This window comes from Gopherus evgoodei, chromosome 13, assembly GCF_007399415.2.
Source record: "Gopherus evgoodei ecotype Sinaloan lineage chromosome 13, rGopEvg1_v1.p, whole genome shotgun sequence".
Classification (NCBI taxonomy): domain Eukaryota; kingdom Metazoa; phylum Chordata; order Testudines; family Testudinidae; genus Gopherus; species Gopherus evgoodei.
Window position 1 is genome coordinate 12,172,266 of NC_044334.1, and position 25,528 is coordinate 12,197,793.

General features: G+C 39.5%; 2 protein-coding genes across 7 annotated transcripts in view; both read right to left on the reverse strand.

Moving 5' to 3' along the window:
• Nucleotides 1-17,899, reverse strand: part of RIMBP2 (RIMS binding protein 2) — a 352,577-nt gene extending 334,678 nt beyond the window's left edge. For all 6 annotated transcript variants that reach the window (XM_030582927.1, XM_030582926.1, XM_030582925.1 and 3 more), the window contains exon 1: nucleotides 17,741-17,899. In XM_030582927.1, the coding sequence (XP_030438787.1) occupies nucleotides 17,741-17,749 (9 nt within the window). In that variant the 5' untranslated portion in view covers nucleotides 17,750-17,899. The remainder of the gene's footprint in view (nucleotides 1-17,740) is intronic.
• Nucleotides 17,900-24,415: 6,516 nt separating this feature from the next.
• STX2 (syntaxin 2) overlaps nucleotides 24,416-25,528 on the reverse strand; it is a 46,268-nt gene continuing 45,155 nt past the window's right edge. The window contains 1 exon segment of the mRNA XM_030583162.1: nucleotides 24,416-25,008. Within this exon segment, the coding sequence (XP_030439022.1) occupies nucleotides 24,931-25,008 (78 nt within the window). The 3' untranslated portion in view covers nucleotides 24,416-24,930.

The following is a 25,528-nucleotide window of genomic DNA, read 5'->3' on the forward strand; positions in this document are numbered from 1 at the left end:
ACCCATCTAGTCTAAAAATATCAGCTACCAAAAGAGAAAAGTCTCTCAAAGAAGAATCACTTTAAGGAAAAGGAGATGGGAGCAAGGATAGCTTGACAACTTACATTACGAATTACCACTCGGTAACCTTGTAGCCTTCAGAGGTTGGCTTTCCATAGATAAAGCATCAGAAGACAGAAGGCCTTAGCTTCAATTCATTCTATCCAATACAAGTCTGATCATCAGTAAAACCAGCAGAACCCATCCCACAATCTCAGATTAAACACATGCCCTTGCGTACACCCCTCCCCCCACAAAGCCCCCCTAGACTGGTACAGCTTCCTCCAGCCTTCTGGTCATTCAGTACAGTGGAAACCCAGATAAGGGAAGGGAAGAGTCGTGAGCACATTTTTCACAACTGACCTCAGGTAGAGGGAAGGATCCTAGGCGAAGGGGCTGTCTCTTTTGGGCACACCCACAAGGTATGCAGATCCCCAGGGGCATTTAGCATTGGCACCCTAGAGAGACAGCCCATTCCACAGCCCTGCTCCCAGATCCAATAGAACTGTCCTGCCAGGACACCCAAATCTACAAGATTTCCTAGACACTACATTTACTCTCTTTGCAATCTCCATGGTGATCTCCAATGTTAGTACAGATAAAAATTGCTGGACTGGCAGCCCTAGAGAATGAAGTCATTATTTATCCACAGAAAATTTACAGCAGAGGCAGTGGCAACACAAAACACTGTGGACCTGTGAGGAGTGAAGATAATTTAGTCTCAGTGCCCATTCAGTCCTTGTGCTCTCTTCCAAGACTGTGAACATGGATTCCAGCAGATACCATTGATAGATGAAGGTAACATGTCTATTAATAATTAGACCAATACCAACTCAGCTCATTTCATTTCATTTCAGCCACCAAATGGCCATCAAACAGCATGAGCAATTTTCATTACTCCTGGTCTGGTTCAAAACAGTGACCTGAAGGAAAGACTCCATCTCCCACTGAAGAAGTGACAAAACAGGCAAGCATCCCTTCTGAATTCCTTCTTTTCAGAGATGTTTCAAATGCTGTGACAAAAAGTGGGAAAGTTCTTAATGTTTTATCTAAATACTATGTGTGCCTCAGTTTCCCTTATGTGTTACTCATGTATCTAGATGGTGGAATAAGGGTGTGTGATCATTGCAGAGACCCTAAGTTGGCAGTTGTGATTGCTGACTGTGCACTGAATGGCTGACACTTTGTATCCTGGCAACTGATGGCCAGAGCCCATCCCCTGGAAGGAGCCAACCAAAGGTGTTGGAGAACAAAAAAACCCAGTTGACCTGTTTGCCTGAGAAAAAGAGGAAGGACAGAGGAGGGACAACAGGGGTGTCTGAGGCTGGGCTGCTGAAAGCAAGTCAGTCTCAGGGGGAGGACCCAGGGCCCTGGGCTCTGGATCTCCCCAAGATGGACTTCACTGAATGTTTCCTGATTTCTATGCTAACAAGATCTGTTCTATGCTGTGTTCCTGACGCCTAATAAACCCTTCTGTTTTGCCATGCTGGCTGAGAGTCACTGCTGACTGTGAAGTTGGGGTGCATGGCCCTTTGGGGGTGTGTAATGCTTCCCCAGGCATCCCATCCAGGTGGACTCATGGGGGGAAACTCACGGTATGAACGGGAGGTGCTGAATGATCCAAGGTCAGACTGAGGAAGCACTGAAGCTGAGGAGGCTTCTTACCCTGCAGCCTGAGGGGAGACACACTGCACTAGAGTCCTGTCTGAACTTCATTCAGAGCGGTTTCAGAGCACCAGGGCTGTGACTCCGTGGTAAAAGAACAGCAAAACGAAAAGCAACCTTGTCTTCAATGGCAATAGCAATAAGCAAAAATGGGTAAATATACTTTTCATTGTGCATATTGGCCAAAGGCAGCAGCTTTAAGATGTGTCACACCCTCATGTGTTTTTCTGCTTGGGCAGCGCCAGTTGTTATCTATATAATATACAGAGACACTAACTGCATATGCAGTATCACTTTTGTTTTGCTAATAATTTTTATTTATTCTGTCTGCCATGTCTATTTAGACCATAAATAGTTATGGTCTTATGGGCAAGGACTGTATTTGTATAGTTAGTACAGTACCTAACACGACTGCAAATTCACTAGTGTGATACAAATAAAATATTGACAGCACTCCGCAGGCAGAGATTTTTCACACCGACAGAGAAGGCAAGTAACTGAACTAGCCCTCAATATGTAGAAGTCAAACTGAATTTGGACTAGAAGGGGGTCCAACTTTCAGATCAGATCTCAAACCGCAGCAAAGATTTGAGCCTGAGTTTTGGGCCTGCTCTAGGTTAGATTTACGCAATGAACTAAAGATATTAATGAAGCATAATAAGCAGATTCTCCAAATGTTTCAGATAATCAGTGTTCAGTTTCTAAAATGCCTGAGCCATATTTCATGGGTGTTCTTTTCTCTCCAAATTTGAAAGCTATGGTATCTCTAGTTTGTCTCTGTTCAATTGTTCTTGCGACATTTTATTTTGAGCTTTTCAGCTTTGAAACTGGGTATAAGTTAACAGTGCCCATCACCTACCTTTCCGATCTGTCCTGAGCTGCAGGCACACTGTCCCATTTAGAGACCAAAAAACCAAGAGCAGGTTCCACAGGAAATCCCCATTTGCAGGGAGCATGAAGTTTCACCTATATCCAGGGAAGGTTCAAGAATCACAAATGCAACAGGCAGCTCCACATCCATTAAAACACTTTACCTTAAGGAGCTGGCAGGTGGCTTTCACTTCAGCAGCACTCGGTACAATAAAACCAGAGACTTTGCTTCGCTTTACAAAAAGCCTTTTTTACAATTCTGATTGATTTTAAATCAATCAAAAACTGACAGAAAATAGAAATATTTTACATATATTATCCCACCAAGGAAGCTTTGACACTTTAATGTCAGAACAAACCCAAAATCAATTTGCAGAGTTAATATAGATTTGAAAAAAAGATCTATAGACGTGCTACGGTGTCTTCCGCAGCAAAACTGTTTCCATAAACACTTGCAGTGCAGTGTAGCATCAGTGCTTCACTTTTAAAGGAAAAAACATCCTCTCTCTAAAACCAAAATATAAGCAAACTGTTCTGTCAACAAGTTCTGCTTAACCGAGACAGTGAAAATCCACAGTGAGGAAAATTATCCGTGCAGCCTTTGGCCACAGAAGAGGTGGAGGAGTTCCAGTCAAGCTTCCTGCATCAGGTGAAGAAAGAGATAAAATACAAAATGTGGCTGCTCCAACCAAGCAAACACAGAGCTTTCTACCTAATGGATTCTCAATTGTCCATGTGGGATTGCAAAGCTGATGTCTGTGGGATACAAATTAAAGACTGACTCTGAAGATACAGGCCTGCTAATGCCCAATGCACTGTGTCATTTAATGTGGGTGTAAACACACTTACTGACATCCCGCTGCTGTCAATATCCATTATATCATTCATTTTTTCGGAAAGACAGAAGATAACGCTGTTTCTGGTTAGCAAATAAAAAACATTCCTTGTGAATTTGCAGAGATGAAAGACACTGTTACTGTTGTTGAACGAATTGTGCTCAGTGTCACAGTAGGTTAATGCAAAAATCTTTCACCTTAGGAGACCTGGGTTTAAATCTTCTTTGCATTCAGCACCTGATCCAAGTCCCTTTGAAGCCAATAGGAATATTTCTATTGACTTCACTGGGAGCTGAACTGGACCCTTAATGCTCACTTCAGATCTCCCTGCCTGTAGTTCATCCCTCACCAACCAAGGAGGAGCAGCAGCCCTGAGGAAACAGTGCTGCCCCAAGATAGGGAGCGCCCTGCCTCTGCTTTTTTCAGCGGGAGCTGCACCTCAAAAGCTCTTTCTTTCTTCAGCATGTATAATATCTCAACTAGTTCATTTGTGCATGTCCAGATTTTTCAGACACACTTAATGGTCCATTCTCAATAACTACTTGTGCTAGGTCTTCATTACATCTTAAATGGGACGTTTTAAAATTTGGTTTTCTTGTTAAGAAATTCAGTAGCTCTCACTCATTTTAGCATCAGTCTTCAGGGCTACTTTGTGGGTAGACAGACTGTCCTGCCGGGAGAGCATTAAGAACTATTCTGTACTCACTGTCTCTCTCCATTTACATGGGGCTTTCACTAATATACTAGAGACCATAGGAATAGCCTTTGATTGCCTAAGAGATCTTAACCATCTGCAAATTCTACCATATTCGAGGATTCTCCTGCTCTACCTTTCCAATTCCCATTATAACTCCATTCCATTAAAGATTCTCCATTCTGGACATTTGCTTTAAACCCATACATTGTAGAAAAGAAATCAGTGGTTCGATCCAGCTTCCACTGACATCAGTGGAGACATGCCCATTGATTTAGCCCCAGATGAACTGCTTCTAGAAAGCAGCACTACCGAAAAAAGATATTTAAGAGAAAAAAAATATTTAGCTCTCTTCCCCAAATCAGGAGAGATGTCAGCTACAAGACTTTGGAACCTCCCTAAGAAAGAAGATTGAGATTGTTCTTTGAAACTTCTAAACATCAGAGTGTCATAACCTCAGCTGATGTAAGCCAGCGTAGTTTTATAGAAGTCAATGAAGCTATGCTTAGTTATACCAGCTGAGCAGCTTGCCTGGAACATGCCTCCCTGGGGCTTAGGTCTATCTAATACTCTGTAAAAACACTACTAATGACATGCCAGAGAAATGCAGTGAACTTTAACGGCTAATTTTAAAACATTTATTGAAAATACCAATGAGATTCAACAGTAAAATAAATGAATCATGTCTCAAATTTTGTTTACATTCCTCATTTTTCATAAAAGTGTAAAGAGATATATACATGAAAACCTGGCAAAGTTTTTGTTTTTTAAACCTAATTTTGAAATCAGACTCTCTCCTGACCCTCAGATTTTAGAAGAGAAAAAAAAAAAGCTGCCTGCATGAAGCAACCTCCCTTTGAAATGAGTGTTAACAGTTATCAAAGGAAATGCTGAAGCAAATGTTACTAGATTGATGCAAATACACCAGTAATATAGTGCTTCTATAAAACCACACAGTATCTAATAGTCTCTATTTTATTTCAGCCATAATACACTTGCTCCAAATATGGAGAGTGTTGTAAGCAAGACACAAGAAGTAATTCTTCCACTCTACTGTAGTCTGTGATGATTAGGCCTCAACTGGAATATTGTAACTAGTTCTGGGAGCCACATTTCAGGGAAGAGTTGGAGAAATTGAAGTCCAGAGAAGAGCAACAAAAATGATTAAAGGCCTAGAAAACATGACCTCTGAGGGAAGTTTGAAAATACTGGGTTTATGTAGTCTGGAGAAAAGAAGACAGAGAGGACATAGTTTTCAAGTACATAAAAGGTTGATACAAGGAAGAGGGAGAAAAATTGTTCTCTTTAACCTCTGAGGATAGGACAAGAAGAAATGGGCTTAAATTGCAGCAAGGGCAATTTTAGGTTGGATATTAGGAGAAACTAAGGGTGGTTAAGCACTGGAATAAATTGCCTAGGAAGTTTGTGGAATCTCTATCACTGGAGATTTAAGAGCAGGTTAGACAAACACCTGTCAGGGATGGTCTAGATGATACTTAGTTCTGCCAAGAGTGCAGGGGACTGTATTAGATGACCTCTGGAAGTCTCTTCCAGTCCTATGATTCTATATTGAAGACTGCTAAAGAGGACTATGTGCATTGTAAATAAGAGGTCTCATCGTGCAGAACTCTCACCTCCAATGGACTACTTAAGTGAACAAGCAGCAAAGAATCCTGTGGCACCTTATAGACTAACAGACGTTTTGGAGCATGAGCTTTCGTGGGTGAATACCCACTTCTTCAGATGCAATGGTCCATTCTCAATAACTACTTGTGCTAGGTCTTCATTACATCTTAAATGGGACGTTTTAAAATTTGGTTTTCTTGTTAAGAAATTCAGTAGCTCTCACTCATTTTAGCATCAGTCTCACTCATTTTAGCATCAGAACAATTACTTCTTGTGTCTTGCATCTGACGAAGTGGGTATTCACCCACGAAAGCTCATGCTCCAAAACGTCTGTTAGTCTATAAGGTGCCACAGGATTCTTCGCTGCTTTTACAGATCCAGACTAACACGGCTACCCCCTGATACTTAAGTGAACAAGGTTCTCTCACACGAATAAGACAGAAGCCTAAGGCTTGAGCCTGCACAATCATGAGATTTTCTACAACTAGGCCATTTCTGATATATTTTTCTAATACAAACTAAATTGTATAGCCCCAAGGGGGGCAAGAGGGGCAATTTGCCCTAGGCCCCGGGCTCTGCAGGGGCCCCACGAGAGTTTTTCGGGGCCCCTGGAGCGGGGTCCTTCACTCGCTCCAGGGGGGCCGGAAAACTCTTGCGGGGCTGAGCCCTGGAGCTTCTTCCGCTCCCAGTCTTCGCTGGCGGGGGGGTCCTTCCGTTCCGGGACCCCCGCTGAAGTGCACCAAAGACCCACAGCGGGGGCCCCCTGCCACCGATTTACCGCCAAAGAGCGGGTTGCACTTCGGCAGCGGGTCCTGCTTCAGCGGTAATTCGCCGGCGGGGGGCCCCCGCCTCGGGTCTTCGGGGCACTTCGGCAGGGGTCCCGGAACGGAAGGGCCCCCCGCCGCCGAACAGGGCCGGCTCTAGAATTTCGCCGCACGGGGGGCGCCCTGCCGCTTGCCAGTCCCGCGGCTCCGGTGGACCTCCCGCAGGCATGGCTGCGACTGCTCCACCGGAGCTGCGGGACCAGCAGACCCTGCGCAGGGACGCCCGCGGGAGGTCCACCGGAGCCGCCTGCCCCAGGCCCCCAGAATCCTCTGGGCGGCCCTGAGAACACAGTGATTAATTGACAGGATGGCTGTTCCAAACAAGCATAATTAGAGAGCCTGATTATCTTCTAACTACTCATTGTATATAATGCTTCAGATAAAGGTCACTCTTTTGAAACCTAATGAAGTAATTATCTTCCTCTGAGATTCCACCTATTGTATCTAATATGAATGGTTTGCAAAAAAAGGAAAAAGTCAGAAGCACAGTGTAATACACGCTGGAAATACAAATCATCTTTCTTTTAAAATGTATCTTTTAAAAATGTACGATGCTGTGAAATGTTTTTCACCAGATTTTGGGAGGGTTTAAAACTACTTTGATTTTGAGCTTTCTATGAATGTTTAGTTTTATTTCCAAACAGCATTTGGTCATAAATTTGGTTAGTTCCATGTGTGTGATTGCAATTTTAAAAAGTAGGAATGGCCCAACTTCAAGGGACAGGTTAGTCTTGATTTTATCAAACACCTTCAAAGTGACAAATATAACCACTTACTTGGCACAACTGCAGGAAGAGGGATCCAAAAACCTCTGGCTGCCAACTGAAAGAGTACACAGGGATATGGAGGAAAACAGGGATCCCCTGGGTTCATCAAAAGCATATCATGTAAGGTGTCTAATGAAAGCCTGTGTCACACTGGACATCAGTGTTGCAAAACGTGTGTATGGATGTAGTGTAAGGAATTACGACTATATACTGGAAATGACATTCTTAAGATTTGTGACTAGCAATTGGTCACCAGAAAGGTGAAAAGATCATTTCTTGCCTGGAAAAAAAACTTTTATGTCTATTTACATGTAAATTAAATAGACCCAGCTCACAATGGGCCTCCATTTACAGTCTGAGACGAACGCTAATGAAGGATTGTGAAATCTTCAAAGAGGAAATTTACAGGAACAAGTGAACCATCAGGGGACACTCATTTACAAACAAGGACAATGGACTTTTAGGGGTATAAATAAGGGATTCGAAGGCACACCCTCATTCCTTTAATCTGCGAGGACAAGCTGCCAGCTAGCTTGATTTTACGTGAAGGGTTCTCAGCAGGACAGGAAATGTGGCTGGGCATCGGCCCTCAACTTTTGGGGGGACAGACAATGACGGACTCTGGTACCTGCCCCGACGCCATGTCCTCCTCCTAGCCCAGATGCCCCCAGACACAGGGCTTCACCTGCCAAGCTGGGCACGTGCATGCCTCACCTTGGGCAATCACCACCAGCAGCTCTTTCGCCACTGGGCTCAGTTCACCTCTCCTTGGGGGAGCCATGACACCTCCTCCTCACCAGCCGCGGCACTGTGCGTTGTTGAACCCGGCAGGGACTCAGCGCAGCATCCCCATGTGCCTACTACCCACTTCCCCTCAAAGCAGCTGCCGGTGGGGGCCAAACCATTCCCCCTCCAGCAGAGTGGGGAGACATGGCGCATTTCCTGGCACAAACAGCCCATGTTGTATTCTGCATGGAGGAAGGCCCAAGCCCCATGCACAGGGTGGTGGTTCCCGTCACCTCCTTTCCAATTTCAATCCTTCCCCCATGTTAGCGACCTGATGGTATGGCCAGCTGGAGTCGGGGTAGGATGGCAGAACAGCTAGGGCACTAATGTGTCCTTGTGGCACTGTCCTTTGCCGCTTCATTGTGTGTGACTGCTGCGTGCCAGCATGTGCTCCTGTGGCCAGGCCACCCCTAGAGGTCATGGCAGCAAGGACCCTCTGGCCCACAGCTCAGAAAATGGCAAGACTGAGCTGCTGGAGAGTAGCTTTCTGAAGGATGGGTGCATAGCTCTGTCCTGGATTTCAGATGCCTGAGTGAAGCCCCAGGCTGCTGTGGCAGCACCAGGGGCGGCTCTAGGTATTTTGGTGCCCCAAGCATGGCAGGCAGGCTGCCTTCGGTGGCTTGCCTGCGGGAGGTCCGCCGAAGCCATGGGAGCAGTGGACCCTTCGCAGGCATGCCGCCGAAGGCAACCTGCCTGCTGCCCTCGCGGTGACCAGCAGAGAGCCCCCCGCGGCTTGCTGCCCCAAGCACACACTTGGCGTGCTGGTGCCTGGAGCCACCCCTGGGCAGCATGACATCTTTGCTCAGATTTGGGTGGGCCTGGCTGCAAATTAAGTGGGCCACAACCCACCCAGACCCACCTGTGGCTATGCCCCTGATTCTCAGCCAAAGGGTTGAAAATACTGGCGAGAGAACATGTGGTAAGTGGTCTTGTGGAGATAGGATACTGTCTTGTTGGTTACATTTAGCGTCTAGAAAGCATGTTATGATTTTGTTTAATATGTAACTGTTTCCAATATTCTCATTCTCTGTCACTTGAATCTCTGTTCTTTAAAGATAAATTTATTCCTGTTTTCACATACACTCTCTTTTTAAGTGCTGTGTGTTCAGTTGAGCAGTGGCCCTGAGTAGAATTGTACTATTCTTTTGGGATTAGCAAATCTAAAAGCGATGTGAGTTTTCAATCGAACAGGAGTGCAGCACTCCAGGGGGATTCTTGAAGGGATTCTTTATAAAGTATTGATAAAAATGGAACACAAAGACCTATGAGTCTCATCTACAGAAGCAATGTTTTGACAGTGAGAATAAATGTCAAGTTATATTAGCCAAGCTGAGCAACAAAGTAAACATTCACTGACTACATTTCTTGGAGCACTTAGAAGACAGAGACAAACTATTCATTGTGGAAACTATCCACAACTGAATTTTAAATGCCACCAGAAGAGGACTCCATAGTCCAACGGGGTAGTGCCCCTTTATCACACTGGAATGTCTTTTTTTTTTCTTTAAAATTATATTCAAGCCAAAATTCTGCTCCTGGATTTCCCATGACCTTCAGCCAAAATTTCACTGAGAGCCACAGACGTATCTGAGGGCAAAATTTAGTTGTAAATATTTTGGGATTCACAATCTAGACCATTTTTAACACGATGGGATCATTATGGAACATCATTTGTGCCTTGAATCACATGTTCCATCCTGCTTAACTAAACAAAGGGCAGCTACCTGGACCCCCAATGCCCTTCAGTGTTGCTATTACCTTCTTCTGTACATACACAACAAGACAGGGATAGCATAAGAGAGCCTGAATACAGTGGTCTAACCAGAGGGAAAGCATCAGACCAAGCAGAGAGAATTACTTTGGAAAAAACCATCATGCCTTGAAGCAAAAGTGTTAAATTGAGAAGCCTTGTCCACACAAGGAAAAATTAGTAAGTGTTTTTCTGCAACAGTGCATTTCCATCAATGCTGCCAACAGCGGAAACAAAGTGGCAAGTGTTTTTACCACTGTGTCATGGCAAAATTTCCCTTTTGTGAGTAATCAAAATCTTACCCTCCGGGATAGCTACAGGAAAATTTGATGATTCCAATATTAATAGGTTTCATTAACCAGAAAATCATACAACAACATATCACTTCTTTTCCAGTCTTGTTTTCATGATAAATCTGCTATAAAAACAAAACAAACACAACCATGGTACAGTCCCTCAGAAACATTTCTCAAATCCTGCCAAGAAACTGACATTAAAAAATTTGACCTCATACAGAAGAGAAATAGAAATGCAAATGCAGTTCTGGGTCACAGAAATATAAAGAGCGTCACGCTTTTCAGATCCTGATTTTAAAGACAATAAAAAGACCACATCCAATTTGTATGCAATCTAAATCAGAGCAATTTATTCCATTGTGCAGTTCCTAGGCCCAGGTTTACAATTCAACAGCTGCTACTGCAGTGAGTAATAAGTTGGACAAGATGCCCTACTGCAATGGACTTTGCAAAGTTATTTTTAAATGTACTATTACTGCAACATGTAAATCGCAAAACTTTTTTTTTCAAGCTTTATCGCTAAAATACTTCGTTCAGGTTTTTCCTGCCACTGTGATTTCATTTGAGGGATTACTGAAATCCTCTACTTAACACACCCACAACTGAATACAATATTTACAAAACATTTCCAGATTGACAGTCCTGAAACCTGAAATTCTTCTTTTATCCACAGAACAAGGACAGCATGGACAACAGCAGAGAAAACTTCCCCACGTTACCTTGGTAATGTGCATCAGTTCTAAATAGGGACCATTGCCATTGGCTTCTTCCCTGCCAATATGGGAAGTGGAGGCCAGGGCAATTTTGATGGCAGCTCTTTTTCTGATGTTGTAATCTCTCCCCTAGGCATTGAGCCACCAGCCTATTTTTAAGAGCCCACAATAAATAGCAGTCAGATAGTAACAATTTTTGGTCATTATCAACTTGGGTTGAATTTCATCTACAAATGATGAAAAGCTCCATAATTTTGTAAACTTCTAAATAGCTCAGGAAACTGCTAAGTATTTTTTGTTTTCTTTTTTAAAAAGGGGGATGACAAATGATGAGTTGCCATATGATATGAAGCAACTTTTTATATTTGACTGGAGCTGTTTAAACCAATAGCACCCATCTATGTAATATATAGTGTGCCTAACAAACCTAAACACTTCCTATTTACTAGAGAGTAAAATATAAGTCTGCTGTTCTTGACTTTCCCAGAATTCTTCACTGCACAGTTTGTAGTTGTTGAGAAACACCTGCCACTTATGTTCTACTATCCTTTTTTAAAGTATCGTGAAACCACATCCCCAGATCTTTACTCAAAATTAAGACTTCAATGACCTTTCATGCTACTTCATGAAGCAACTTTCCTAGTCAATACAGAAATTAATTTGAAGCACTTCAGTGAGTTGATGCTTTTTGCCCTTGCCATGAACTTTCAAAAATTTTTGATAAAGTTTCTCACAAGTGGCCATTAAGGAAACTAAGTAGTCATGGGGCAAAAGATGAGGTTACAGTATGGATTAGAAACTGGCCCAAGCCAGAGACAGAAAAAACAATTTTCTACCCACTCAAAGGTTACAAGTGAAGAAGCACGTGTGTGTTAGAAGTTGGGGAGGGGGTTATATATGAATCAATGAAAAAGTTGAAAAGCGAGAGTAGTGAAGGGACAATATCCGCTGCTGACAAAATTACTTAGGTTGGTCAGCAATACATATAGAAGGCTGTGGGGACAGGGATCTAACAAAACTACATGAATGGGCAACAGAATGGTAGATGAAACACATTGCTGATAAATACAAGATATTGCAGATCAGAAGGGATAATTTTAACTGTGCACACATATTGCTGGGTTCTAAAATTAACTGTAGCCACTCAGAAAAAGACCTGGACATCATCGTGGATTGATCCACATGCCCTGATTTAAAAAAAACAAAACAAAACAAAAAACACACAGAGAAAATGTCAGCGTGCATAAATAGGCTAGAACAAATTGAAAATACTATGCTATATATCAATCAGTAGGATATAAAAACCTTTCATGATTCTGGGAAAAGCTAACCACTAACTGAAGAGGATGAAAAAGAAATTTTCCCCAGGGATCAGTTTCTAAACCTCCAGGGTAATCAGTAAACATGCAGATTTTTATACCATCGTGGTGGTTCTTATTTTTCCCTCCGATGATTCTGGTACTGGGTCAATGGTGGACACAGGATTCTAGGCTAGGTGGACCACTGGTCTAATCCATCATGGCACCATTCTACACTACAGTGGGTTACTATGAAAACAAACGTTACTTTATCTTTACATAGATTAGCCAAGATTCTACACTAAATTTCCTTAGAATGAACAGTGAGGCAAGTGTTGGTACATACAGCCCCTATGTAATTTCCAGTTCCCTTCCTCCACTAGTTTATTTCCACTGTTGAGCACCTAATACATTGTTGTGGCACTTCAGTATTTAAATGTGCAGAGCTTAATTCTGTGAATGAAGTAATTATTGTTAAAGAATATTCTAAAAACTATGGTTTAAAACTAAATTTCCAATGATATTTCAATTAGCCCAAGACATTCTGTTGATTCCTAACTTTCCACGGTGTTCCTGGTTTGTAAAATAAAAATACTTCTATAGAAACCATACCTCTTCAGTTGCATCTTCATGTCACACTTGTAGCCATCACTATTTGACGACCAAGACTAAGTGGATTGAGATAATTAATAATTCCTGGCTGTTTCTTTTGCTTTGAGCTAATCATAGAGAGGACTTAAGTGTTCTGCTCTAACTGTTAGGACTCGATTTAGGCTTCCAGCAACAAAAACCTAAATCTCTGGCTAATCCTTACTGCCAGTTCAACAAAGAGGAGTGAGTGACAGTTTGACATTGAATCAGCAGTTTATACTCTACTTGAATTTTTGGTTGAATCAATATGAGTCTGCTCTTCATTTTAAACTGTGCGATATACAATTCCTCTGAATGTCATCAGCAAACATTGGGAATATCACGTAATGAGAGTTAACATTATATGGAATAAACCCATAAATCCCAACTTAAAGCTCAAAATATAATGCCTAGGCATTGTCAATCTACAGGATTACCTAGGTGGTCAGTCTTAGACATCTTTCTTAGACTGAACGAACCAAGTCTAGTGCTAAATTTCATTGCTTTTGGTGGTATAAATCATCCCCTTTCTATCTGGACTTTCCTATATAAGCTTTTGTACAAGCGTAATCTTCATTCTCAAAATTCTATTCAGTTTAGGGTGTTGGGCTCTTTTACAGCTGATTAAAACAGTGGCCTGCATGGACATTAAAGTTTTGTGATTTGTTTGTAAAGATAAAGGCTTGTGATCTTGTCCTTAGGCAAAACACTTTCCTTTCCTCTTACCACCTCAGTTCTACAACAGCTGTCCACTTGACTGCTTCTTCTCACCATAGAAATAGAATATCATAGCGATGAGGCACTTATGATTTATGAAACATTTTGGAACCCTTATGGATTGAAGGAACTATATAAATATAAAAACTAGTATGATCAATTCGTTCTGTTATGTATGCCAGACTACTCTGATAACTCCAGCACTCCAAATGCAGAGTGCAGAGTTATTCAGGCAGTTTCCATACACATCAGAAATAACTCAAAGCAATGCCCCCAGTTCACTGAAAGTCAGACCAACTAAATGGAAATCCTCCTTCTGTCAAGGCAGATCAAATGCATTTGGGGGAAAATATTGATTTTTCTCAGAGCCTAACAGATTTTGAGAGTAAAGTATGAGGAACCGGGCAGAGTCTGCAAAGTCAATATGGCATAACCTGATAACACTTATGCCCAAAGACTCATAGGTCACATGGGATTCAAGTATCCTGCCTAGATTCATCCTCGGGTTCAAATTCTGATCGATAGCATGGTAATAAAGAGAACCTATGTTATCATAGAAATCCGCACACCCAAAATGGAATAGGTAAATAGCTATAAAGAACTCTTCAAGACTATGCTGCTCACACGATGCAAGGGGTTGTGAAATACATGGGACCACAATCCACCATTAGTGTGAAAGCTTCTCTTAAACTATATCTTACTCCATATTGTAAATATATGCCAGAACAGGAGTGGGGAAAATAGATGTTTGTTGCCTGGAACCTTCTAAGAGATCTCACTGACCCAGCCAGGATCAGATTAAATCAAGCTGCCCACTTCCTCCATTTTTAAAAGCTTTGGATTAAATTAAATAAATCAGGCTCTTAAAATACATAAGTATCCTTTATAAGAAGAGAGGGATCTTGACAGGGAGCCACTACAATGGCAGGTCAAACTGTCCTGTATTTCAGTATTCCTTCCCCATGCACATCAGCTATCCGATGCAGGGGTTCTCAAACTGAGGGTTGGGAGGTTATTACATGGGGGGTCATGAGCTGTCAGCCTGCACCCTGAACCCCACTTTGTCTCTAGCATTTATAATGATGCTAAATATAGAAAAGTGTTTTTGATTTATAAGGGGGGGGGTCACACTCAGACTTGCTGTGTGAAAGGGATCACCAGCATACAAGTTTGAGAATCACTGATCTAATGCATTATTCTGCACAAATTCTCAGAGATAGATGTCTAAAAAGTAATATTGCAACACCCTGATAAAAAAGCTGTACACTGTAAAATGCTGATTTAAGTGAGTAAAGCAATCACATAAAACTGTTCTGAAGAATTATAGAGTGAAATAACATTTTTGCCAATCACCAAATGAACGGGAGTAGTGGCAGAGGGAAGGGCTGTGACACTTCTGAATGTGTAATTAAGGGAGGATTGGAACTACTGTAAGGAAAAAAAATACTTTCTGCCTCAGGACTAGGCATCTATACAGTCAGTTGCACTCAACTTTTGCCATAGCTTGGACAGGCACTGAAGAGATACAGCATATCATTTTTTCCAGGTGGTTATCCATAACAATCCTTTGTAACTTTCAACAGGGAACTAATTCAGCCCTAAGGACATGTCTACACTACAAGGACTACAGCAGCACAGCTGAAGCTATGGTGTAGACATTACAATGACAGAAGGGGTTTCTCCATTGCTGTAGTAAATCCTCCCCCTGAAGAGGCAGTAGCTAGGTTGATGGAAGAATTGTTCCACTGACCTAGCTGCATCTACAGTGGGCATAGTTCTACCTAAGTCATACAGGATGTGAAATTTTTCACAGCCCTAAGTGACATAGCTAGGTCAACTTACATTTTAGGGGTAGACCAGGCCCCAGTTACACTCGTGTAACTGAGTGATGGCTGGGAAGAGATGTAAGGTCCAGTGATTTAATCGTGAGAACACCTGCCAGCTAGCCCAGGCATTGACATGAATTCCCTCTGTTGCCCTCACTAAGTCTCTTTACCTCAGCTCTACCCTTTGTAAAACATGGATGATGTTTTAATCACAATGGTGTTGTGGTGATTAGTGTTTATAAAGTGAGGCACTTTGAAGATAAAGCTTGAGATTTTTCAAAAACTGCCTAAGAATTTAGACCCCCAGTTCCCAGTAATTATTATTCAATAAGTTGCAAGGTTCTAGCTGTTGACAGAATTAGGCCCTTGGGTTTATAGAGGTATTACATGTTTCCTTCCTCCAGCTGAAATAACCAGCAACATATAACTACTTACTTTTCAAAACATTTTAAGAAACACTGTTACATGACAAAGTTCTATCAGTAGCTGAGCTGGCAAAATAGGAATTCTTACAAGTTCTTTGGCGATACCTGTTAAGATGCAGTATAAATATTTATTACTTCACTAAGATTATCCCTTATAAAATTACATTGCTTCCTTCTTGCAGGTCAAACTTAAGCAAAAAAAAAAAAAAAAGGTTTTTCTTCTAATTAGGAACTGAGGGGGAAGGATGATTCATGGCTTAGAACAATAGGTTGAGCCTTGAGAGAACTAGGCTTAGTTCACCGCTCTTCCACAGTTTTCCTATGTGATCTTGCCCACGTCACTTAGTCCCTTTGTGCCTCAGTTATTCACCTGTAGAATAGGGATAATAGCACATTCGTTTCAGAATACACTAAAGATTGTGAGGTGTTCAGATACTAGGGTAATGGAGGCCAGAGCTAACTTGGCTAGAATTACAAATGAAACAGAATGGGGCCATTGACTTCCAGAGTTGAAATACCATTTTTCAGACAGTGTAGTATCTTACTTCACAAGCCCCTTTGACTTCATGGGGTAAGGTATTATTCAGAATGAGTAAGGATATCACAATCTAGTCCAGAGATAGTGAGCTAGAGCTTAAAAAATAGGACTTGTTTGTCTCCAGAATTATACTTCTCCATCTTGTTAAAAATATCAAAATCCAATTTTTAAAAGCTATTGGCAGGTTCATTTTTCAGGGCAGTTTAAATTTCTAGCCTGAAATTTGCCCATCAGAATAACCACCTTAAACTTTTAGGTAACAAAATCTGGTCTATGATCAGGCAAGGGAACAGGTTCTGATTCTCAGAGGTTTTAGATGTGTCACATTACTGAATTCAATGGACATTCTGATATCATGCTAGTGTAACTCTATTGATGCAATATTCATCAATATAATATTAAGTGATTAGTGTAAAACCTGAGAGAGAGAGAAATCAGAATAAGGCCTTTGAACTAATCAGCTTTAGGCTTACTTTTGAGAGTTAGAGAAATTCAAGACATGTTTCAGGTTACACCACCATTCCCTCAATGGATTACATAAATTTCATCACTGAAGCTTTTAATCCATGCATTGATGTTAAGCAATTCAGAACAAAATAAAAAAATAAACAAACAAATCAGAGACATAAATGGACATAATTTTTTATGTGCATCAGTTCTTCTAGGTCCAGCTACCTACTCTCAGTGTACTACTCCAGGACTTGATTCCCATAATAGAAACCTATAGACTTGCAAACACTGTTGCATCATATTCCAAACAAGTTCAAAAGAAAACTCTCTCCTTTACTTTAACTGGAAATTGATTTTATAACTGTGTGCCAAATCCATAGTGAGAACTTCTGTAGTTTCCCTTAAAACTACAAAAAGCCACCAGTTGGTATACAGTCTATGGCAATACCACACAAATATATAGCTGGAGTAACTTTGCCAATGTCCGTTTAAACTGACTGCACATTTATTGTTAGATTGCATAAAAGGATTGCAACTGTGCAGTTACACAGGGTCATGTATCTGTTGAGTCAATATTCAGGCTGATGGATATTCTAATTCATTAACTACATTGCACTGCCTGTACTGGTTTGACATCGGGCAGTTCTGTGTTTAGATTTGTTTTTCTCAAGTGACAGTAGCTCCCAGGTGGTGACTATTAAACATTTCCTTGTCCATCTTATGACTAAAATTGTAAAGAAAAATATCAACTATACAAATGTGTGTAAGTGATTAAAGGTTTTGTTCCTAACCTACAATGAAAAAAGTCTGCCAATTACAAATAGCTAAATGTATTTCAATAACTTTTACCCATTCAACAGACACTTCATTATTAGATATAATTCCCCTTGTTCTCAGTGAATTAAATTAATCTGAACACAGCATCTAAAGGCAGTATGAAACAAACTGAATATAGTAAATACCCATCTCAATAGTTTTGACAATACTTACTATTTCCATTCTTTTTTCTTTTGGAAAAAACAAATCTATCCAAGAAGCACTTTTATTCTTGAACACTTGAGATTCTATTGTATATTCCTCAGATTATCTGGTCTTCATCCCAGATTGCTGTTTGTAAAGAGTTTGCTGGTTGTAGATTCAGATACTGCATGTTTGATAGTGTTAACCAAAATAGTCTGTGACTGGCACTATGTAATTGAAGAGCCAATCACTGTACATGACAAAAAGTTTGAGTTGCTTCACAGGTGCAAAGACTGACCCACTGACCTGCGTATGAGGAAGAGTGCCATGATTATTTTTAGAAAGACATATGAGTCACAAGAACACATCAGAGTACATATGATAGTAGTTAACTGTAGTTTGAAGAACTTCCAAAGTACATGTGCTTCAATTCCCATTTTGTGCCTGTTTGTCAAAGGAACAATATCAATGATGGCAGTTTAAGAATATGAAGATACACCTATCTCCTAGAACTAGAAGGGACCCTGAAAGGTCACTGAGTCCAGCCCCCTGCATTCACTAGGCAGGACCAAGTACTGATTTTGCCCCAGATCCCTAAGTGGCCCCCTCAAAGATTGAACTCATAACCCTGGGTTTAGCAGGCCAACGCTCAAACCACTGAGCTATCCCTGCCCCCAAGTTAAATGGTATAACAAACTAATCAAGAAATGGATTGCCAGGCTTAAATTTCCCACTTAGAGAATCAGAAACTGCATTAAATAGAAATATTTCCCTTTAGATTTTTCTAAAGTAGCTATTCTTTGACTCAGCTGAGTGCATTTAATTCTTTGCAGAACATCTCTAAAGAGTTTGTCCTTTTATCTGCCTTTAGAAATATGAGGAACAAAGTCTGGCCTCTTTCAAGTGGGAAACAAATCTGCTTCCTCCCCACATGCCTATTCAGCCAATCTACTGTCACCACTGTCTGGATTTCCCCTTTATTTTGTTGTGTTTACGTCCCTGAAAACACTGCAGTGCAGCACTAAAGGGATGCTTCTTTGGAAAAGCTGTTGCCTTTAGATGAAACACGTAATAGTTGCTGGTATCCATCCAGGAGGAAGTTTCAAGTCTCACCCCAAATGTGTTTCTACTGGAGCACAATACACTGGTACAGGTACCTAAGTATTTTCCAAATAAAAACTATGGCATAAGACTTGTGTTCTAGTTAACGTTCTCTTACAAATTATCCAGATTCAAGCATATCGGAATCTCACAAGCCTTTTTGGGATTGGGCTAAAGCTGTTAAAGTATTCTCATTCAACCCTGAGGCACGCTGTAAAGAATTCTAGGATAATGGTAATGTCCCAAATATCTGATTGCAGACCCACAAAAAAGATCTTCCAAGCTTCAACATAGTCTGAAAATAACAGTCTGCAATGAACCATTCTAGAACATTGCATGGCAGGTGCTGTCGTCTCTTTCGTCTTCCAGAAGTGTAAGCCAATGAATGTGACTGGATGCCAGTTGCAAATTCGGGACCATATTGTAAATCAGTGCCAGATTCAGTCATTTGTGAGTGGCATTTCAGGCTTACATCAAGCCACTCCCAAAGCCACAACTGACTCACTAATCTGGACTTGGTTATTTGAATGTTGCTAGTCACCTCTCTTGCCACATGAAAGAAGTAGAGCACATAACTACTGCATTTGTCAGTACAGATGCGGCAACAACCAATATTCAAATTCAAGTACAACGTTACACTTAGAAATACATACTTATCTGAATAACCTGATAGAGTATTCTACTGACTTCCTTGGAACTATACACCTCAAGTAAAGTTCCTCAAGTGTGTGGTTGCAGGATTGTGCATTTAGAGATCCTGAATATGAAAGTGGCTATGCATTCTTTCTTCTCACAGAGCAAAAAAGCTAATAGGGAAAAATAAAGTTGCTAACTGGAACTTAACATTAATGCCTAAAGACCTGGCTGTTCAAATTTTGTAATATACAGCACTAAGTGAAGCAAAAGACAGACTATTAATGTTGATTTTTAAAAGAACATAGTTCAAGTATTTTCTCTAGTCCATTTGTTTTAATTTCTTGTACTCTTCCACAGATGCACTGCAATGAGGAGCATCACAGGAATGCCTGTATGAACAATAGACAATTTTGAGTATCATGTTTGGTAGCACAGACCTTTGAAGAAAACCTAACATTACTCCCCAGCTCTGACAATTCTGCCCATCACTCAACCCTTTTCAGTGGGGGAACAGTTTAGATTAACTGAACGCTAAGTTGAAAACCACTACTTTCATATACTATTTTTGACACCAAGGAGAAATAGCTTTAAGGTAGACAAGATTGTGCTATTAATCTTGTATTTTCATCTTGAGAGTGATTTCATGGAAAAGTGTATTTTAGTGCCCATCAGAACCGCAGAGTGCCAATAAAGGCAGCATCCCCTTTGAAGTGCAGACTAAAGGAGAGGATGCACATCTGAGCTCAAAAGTACAGTGCATACAGCGGCTTCTTTGACAGTGTTCAGTTGCTGGCATAAAATGAGACCTGGTTAAGCAGATATTTAGCCCTTTTGGCTGAGGGAAGAAAAAAAAGTTATCTTTTCTTTTTAAAGGAAAATAATTTATTTCTCCTACCATTAAGGAAAACTTCTATGTATAACACTGTTAATGTCTGGTTTGAAAGTCACCACTAGTGGGCAGAAATACTCTACCTTTAGCTACCAGCATTCTGTTCTGGTGCCAGTACATTTCTGCATTCACACAGTAATAAATTCTTATCATGCTTGAACTCCATTAATTGTATTACACATCAAACAGATTAAAACAACAGTATTAAAAGTTGCAAAGTCAAGCACTCAAGAGCTAGGAAAAGCCAGAATTAAGGTTGTCTCTGCAACCTTAATTCAACCTGCTTGTACATATGCATTATTATGAACACAATCTTTAATTACATGCTCACATACTAATTTTTCCCATAGGGCCATGCCTCATTCAGGATGGCTAGAGTTCACTTAATGAGCATTGGGTGCAGTGGATGGCCCCAGGCCTCATTTACTGTACACTACTCAAATTCTACTCTGAAGATAATTTATTAATTTCATTATGGGCTGTATAGCACTCAAATATTTATCAATCTTCTCAACACCCTGGCGAAATTAGAGGGTACCAAAATTAGTGCATATTTTGACCTTGATCTCTGTGCCCGAGTTCCTGTTTGTAAGCATAATGAAACTGTTCCTCTGAAGAACCTCACATAAGAGAAGTATTTCAAGTCACAGAATTTGCGCTTTTCTAACTAGGGAACCCACAACACCTGCTAGTTTAACAGCCCTAACTGATAGGGTGATATGGCCAGAGAGAAATACCTTTATTCATGTTGCATATAATAGTACCTTTGTCTGCTGGACATCCCATGGAATTCAATGTGATGTTTTCACAGACTAAACATTGTTCAATCAGATTAAGTGCATCAGAATCTGACCCTCAGTGATCTGAAATGACAAGGGCTATCTGGAAGCCAAGCTACAGATCCCAGTAAGGTTGAAAGTCATTCACCTAAGTTACATCAAGTCCCTGACCCATGACTGGGCATACAAGGTGCTACAGTAATACAAATAAATAAATTCCATGTAGTGAACAGGAGTCTTTCATCTGAGAGCAGAAGGCCCTGTCTGCTGTGCGTACATATTTAAGAGACTATAGCCCTACAAAAAGTAGGAAGAATTTGCATGTTGTAGTGCTTAGCCAAAATTTCCAACTGACAGCTAAGCTGCCCACTTGATCATTATGTGTTACTATTATAATCAGTCGTCCAATGCACTTACATTCACTTATCCAAAAGAAAGGTACAGACAGAGTCTGTAGCAATCTAGACTTCCTCAGCTTCCTCATCAATTTGCATCAACTTGGACCTATATGGATTAAGCCTCTACTGTTGTCTTTATGTCCCTCCAGTCCATGTGACTCAGACTGATCAAAAAGCATGCCAATTACTGTTTGCGGATAGTTGCCCATTAAGAACTGGATGCGAGGAACAATCAATTTCATGTAGGTCACTGAACTGCCCTTGGTATCACCTTCTGATCACTACTAAATTTAGTTTACAGAACCGCACCTATCCAAGCATGTACAAACTATTTTCTAAAAATGTAGATAAAATCAGACAAAAATCAGCTATACAACCTCCTATTCCACACCAAGAGTGAACTTCAAAGTCTCTTATTTGGGTTGAAGCAATAGAAGCAGACACATGATCTAACATTAAACCTGCAGTGTCGAGGTGAAAGATTCCATGTATAATAGGCTGATACCAAACTGCAGAGCGCTTCAGGAACTCCCTCTCCTTCCTGTAAGTTTGTAGGAATTTCTAACTTCAGTTTACAGTAAACATTATAAGGAATTTGAAAAAACAAACCAAGCATCTGAACCTGCAATCACAGGAGTACTGTTGCTAAAATGAGTAGCTTGATTGACTTCAAGATTTTGTTTGATAAAAATAATTGTTTTCCAGGTTTTTTAGAAAGCTAAGGGGATTACTTTCTCTTCTAAAGTTACTTATATGTATAAGTATGTGCAGTATTACTTCAGGATCTTAACAGGGATTTTTTAAAGCAAGTGCTTGATGCTATGGCTTATTCTCGCTCATTCCTATACACCTGTTTATTGGGACTTTACAATTGCTTTGATAATCATGGCACCCACAATGAAGTATTTCCAGTAGAATGTGTAAACACTTACAATAAACTCACCAACATAAAAGTAGTCACAAGTGAAATGCTTGCATAGATAAATTTATTAGTGAATGGGAAATTAGAGTTATTCCCCCCCACCCCGTTTTTTTAAAAATAAACTAGAAACCAGTTCTTTGCTCCTGAAGTTACAAGGAATTTTAAATATACTTGTATTTTCTTTTTTAAAAAACAAAATTGTGAGGCAAGTATATGAACAAATATCAAGTAGTAAAAATGACCCTTTCAATTTATATTCTGAATGGAGAATCTCTTGCAAATGAGCATCAAAAAAGTTACACACTTTTTTGGTTGATGTAGATAATCAACTTCTATCAACAGCACTATCGGATATTTTTCTTAAATAGAATAATCTGTACATTTCTATAAATAAGTTTTATTACTAAATACTAGAAAACAGCTATTAAATAAAAATACATTTTACTTAAGAACTGACCATTTCAAGTCAACCAACTGTCAGTATTTTGCATAAAGACTTCCATAGTCACTCCTATGTCCAAACTTAAGGAAAGGTAAAGAAATTTGTTTATTAATTAAGATGAAAATTTCAATAAATTTCTTGATAGCTGATTTGTAAGAGTCCATGAATAATCTTTTACAAGTGTTTTCAGGATAAAATTACTGAATCAGGATCTCATTGAGCAATCCCAAACACAATGCAACTAAAGAAGCCTATTTTTCCTATCTGCTTTTGCCATGGATCACATTTGCAAAATACAATCTGAAGAAAATTTCACAGTATATTTGGATAGCATCAAGCAGGAATATCCTTCAATAGATGGCATACATTGTAAATCTTGCTAAATATTAAGAAGCATTTCAATTAGTTACATTTTAATATATAACTTGCTTCTCAGACATTTTAAACAAGAACATTTTAATATGTAATGAGTCAGTAAGCTGCAGTACTAAAAAGTTGCAACATTTAACATTATCTAAAGCAAAACAATATTTGTAACCATCTTAAAACAGAAAAATGAAGAGATGTAAGCCATGTTCTAAGAAGGCCCTCTTTCTTCTTTTTCTATTTCACTTTATGTGTAAATATATCTACATAAACATACTCAAATGAGAAATCAAAAATACAAATTATAAATATTTTACACAGAAATGATACAAAAACAAAAAACCTGTAACATTAAATTCAACTATTTTGGTTAAGTTTGAAATGTTTAAAACTTTACAAGCAGCAATTTATCTGTTATGATAGCCATTACTAAACTCTTCATACTTGTTACATAAATTCACAAAAGTAAATTTTGTAACAAATCAGTGTATTAGCAAATCCAAACATTATGCACTTAAGGAAACCGCTTCATTTCTATCTTTTCTCACCACCACAGGCAAACATTTGAAAATAAAGAGAAAAATCAAGACTTAAAGAAACAAGATGAAATGTGGCTTATGCCAATCTGGTCAAAGTTGTAAGGCTAAAATGCTCTGTCTGTTTTAGTTTCATATGCACAATAAATTTTATTTTGGAATATCTTCCCAAATTGTTCAAATACCTGATCTGTACTTCATTATTGCATTTTTATACCAGGAAAACATTGCTGCCACGGTCTTGATTATATAGATTAGGCACACATTTTAAGCAATTAAGCACCATAAATCTGATAAAGTAAATAGAACAATAAACTTCACAATAACTAGTGTTCCCCCCACAAAAAAATCTAAGAATTCTAACAATGCAACAAGCAGAAATGGACTTAAGTGCAATCTTCTAAACAATTTTTACGGGCTGGGGAGGGGGTTTAAAAACAGTTCAAATTTTATAGTCACTATTAACAGAATGCTATTTGGTTGCTTCATAAGCTTTATGGAAGTGGGATTTCACCCTCAAATTAAAAACAATTGTATAATATCTTTAAGCACAAATTGATTTTTAAAATAAAATGAGGCAGCGTTCGTTGGAGAGAATTTTTTTCATATAAAAACTGGATTGAGCAAGATGACTAACCAGTAAATGTTTTATTTAAAGTTATGGCTACAGCGCCTAAAAAACAGTGCTCAGAGAATCAATTATTCTGTTAACAAGAAGAGAACACAAATGTGGTACTAAAATTCTTGAATAAAATTGCATTAGGAGTGGAAAAATTATACCAAATGGCCAAAACTCAATAGTTCCACAATTCCCTAATTAAATTCTGTGTTTATAACACTGAAATGTGAAAAAATGGAATTCCCAAATCACTTTAGTTCAAAACTATTAAAAGCAGGCTTCATGCTGACAGATCCATGTGGTTTCTGATGAAAATCCAATTGATTTCCCATATACACTTTGATTTACAGATCTGATTAAACATTCGGTGCCATTGTGTTTTCACCTTTAAATCACTAATCATAAGTCAGCATTGAACATCATGTGTAACATGGTGTAAGGCATCTTTTACCAAAAAAAGAGTTAGGATATTTGGTTTCACTGCAGATGTGATTTGGAGCCTGAAGATTCTTAAGCTCTTGGAATGTGCTTGCTAAGATAATGTAGCTGCTAAGATAATTCCAAGGATCACAAGCAAGACAGTTACACAAATAATTATGAAGGTCATTTTCTGCAAAAAAGACAAAAATCTAGATTAACGTATCATATCAGATTTTAAATCTATTTTAAGTAGTACATGCACATTCTAGAACCATAGCAAATAGTATATATGGATAGAAAATGTTGACACATAATTGAAGTTTTTTGAAAAGCACCCCAATACAATGACATACTTATTGCCAGTATTTCTCTTCCACAGCAGTCTTAATTTAACTTTTGAATATTTGCCTAACACCTATGTGTTTTATTTCATGGCATACTCGTATTTAAATCCATAAACAACTTCTGTTGATAAATTACTGTTTGCTACATATGGAAGCTGAGGGTTGATAAAGCATGTTTATGTCTGCAGTCGTAACGGGAGATTTGCAAAACTGCTTATCTTCTCCTTTTCTTGGATACTTGTTGTTCATTCTTAACAACACATACTGAGCTGAATAGAATGCAATAATAAAGTCAATAAGCAACTATTACATATTTGATAGCTCATCATTAATTATTGCAGGAACAAAATGGGTTCGTTAGACTAA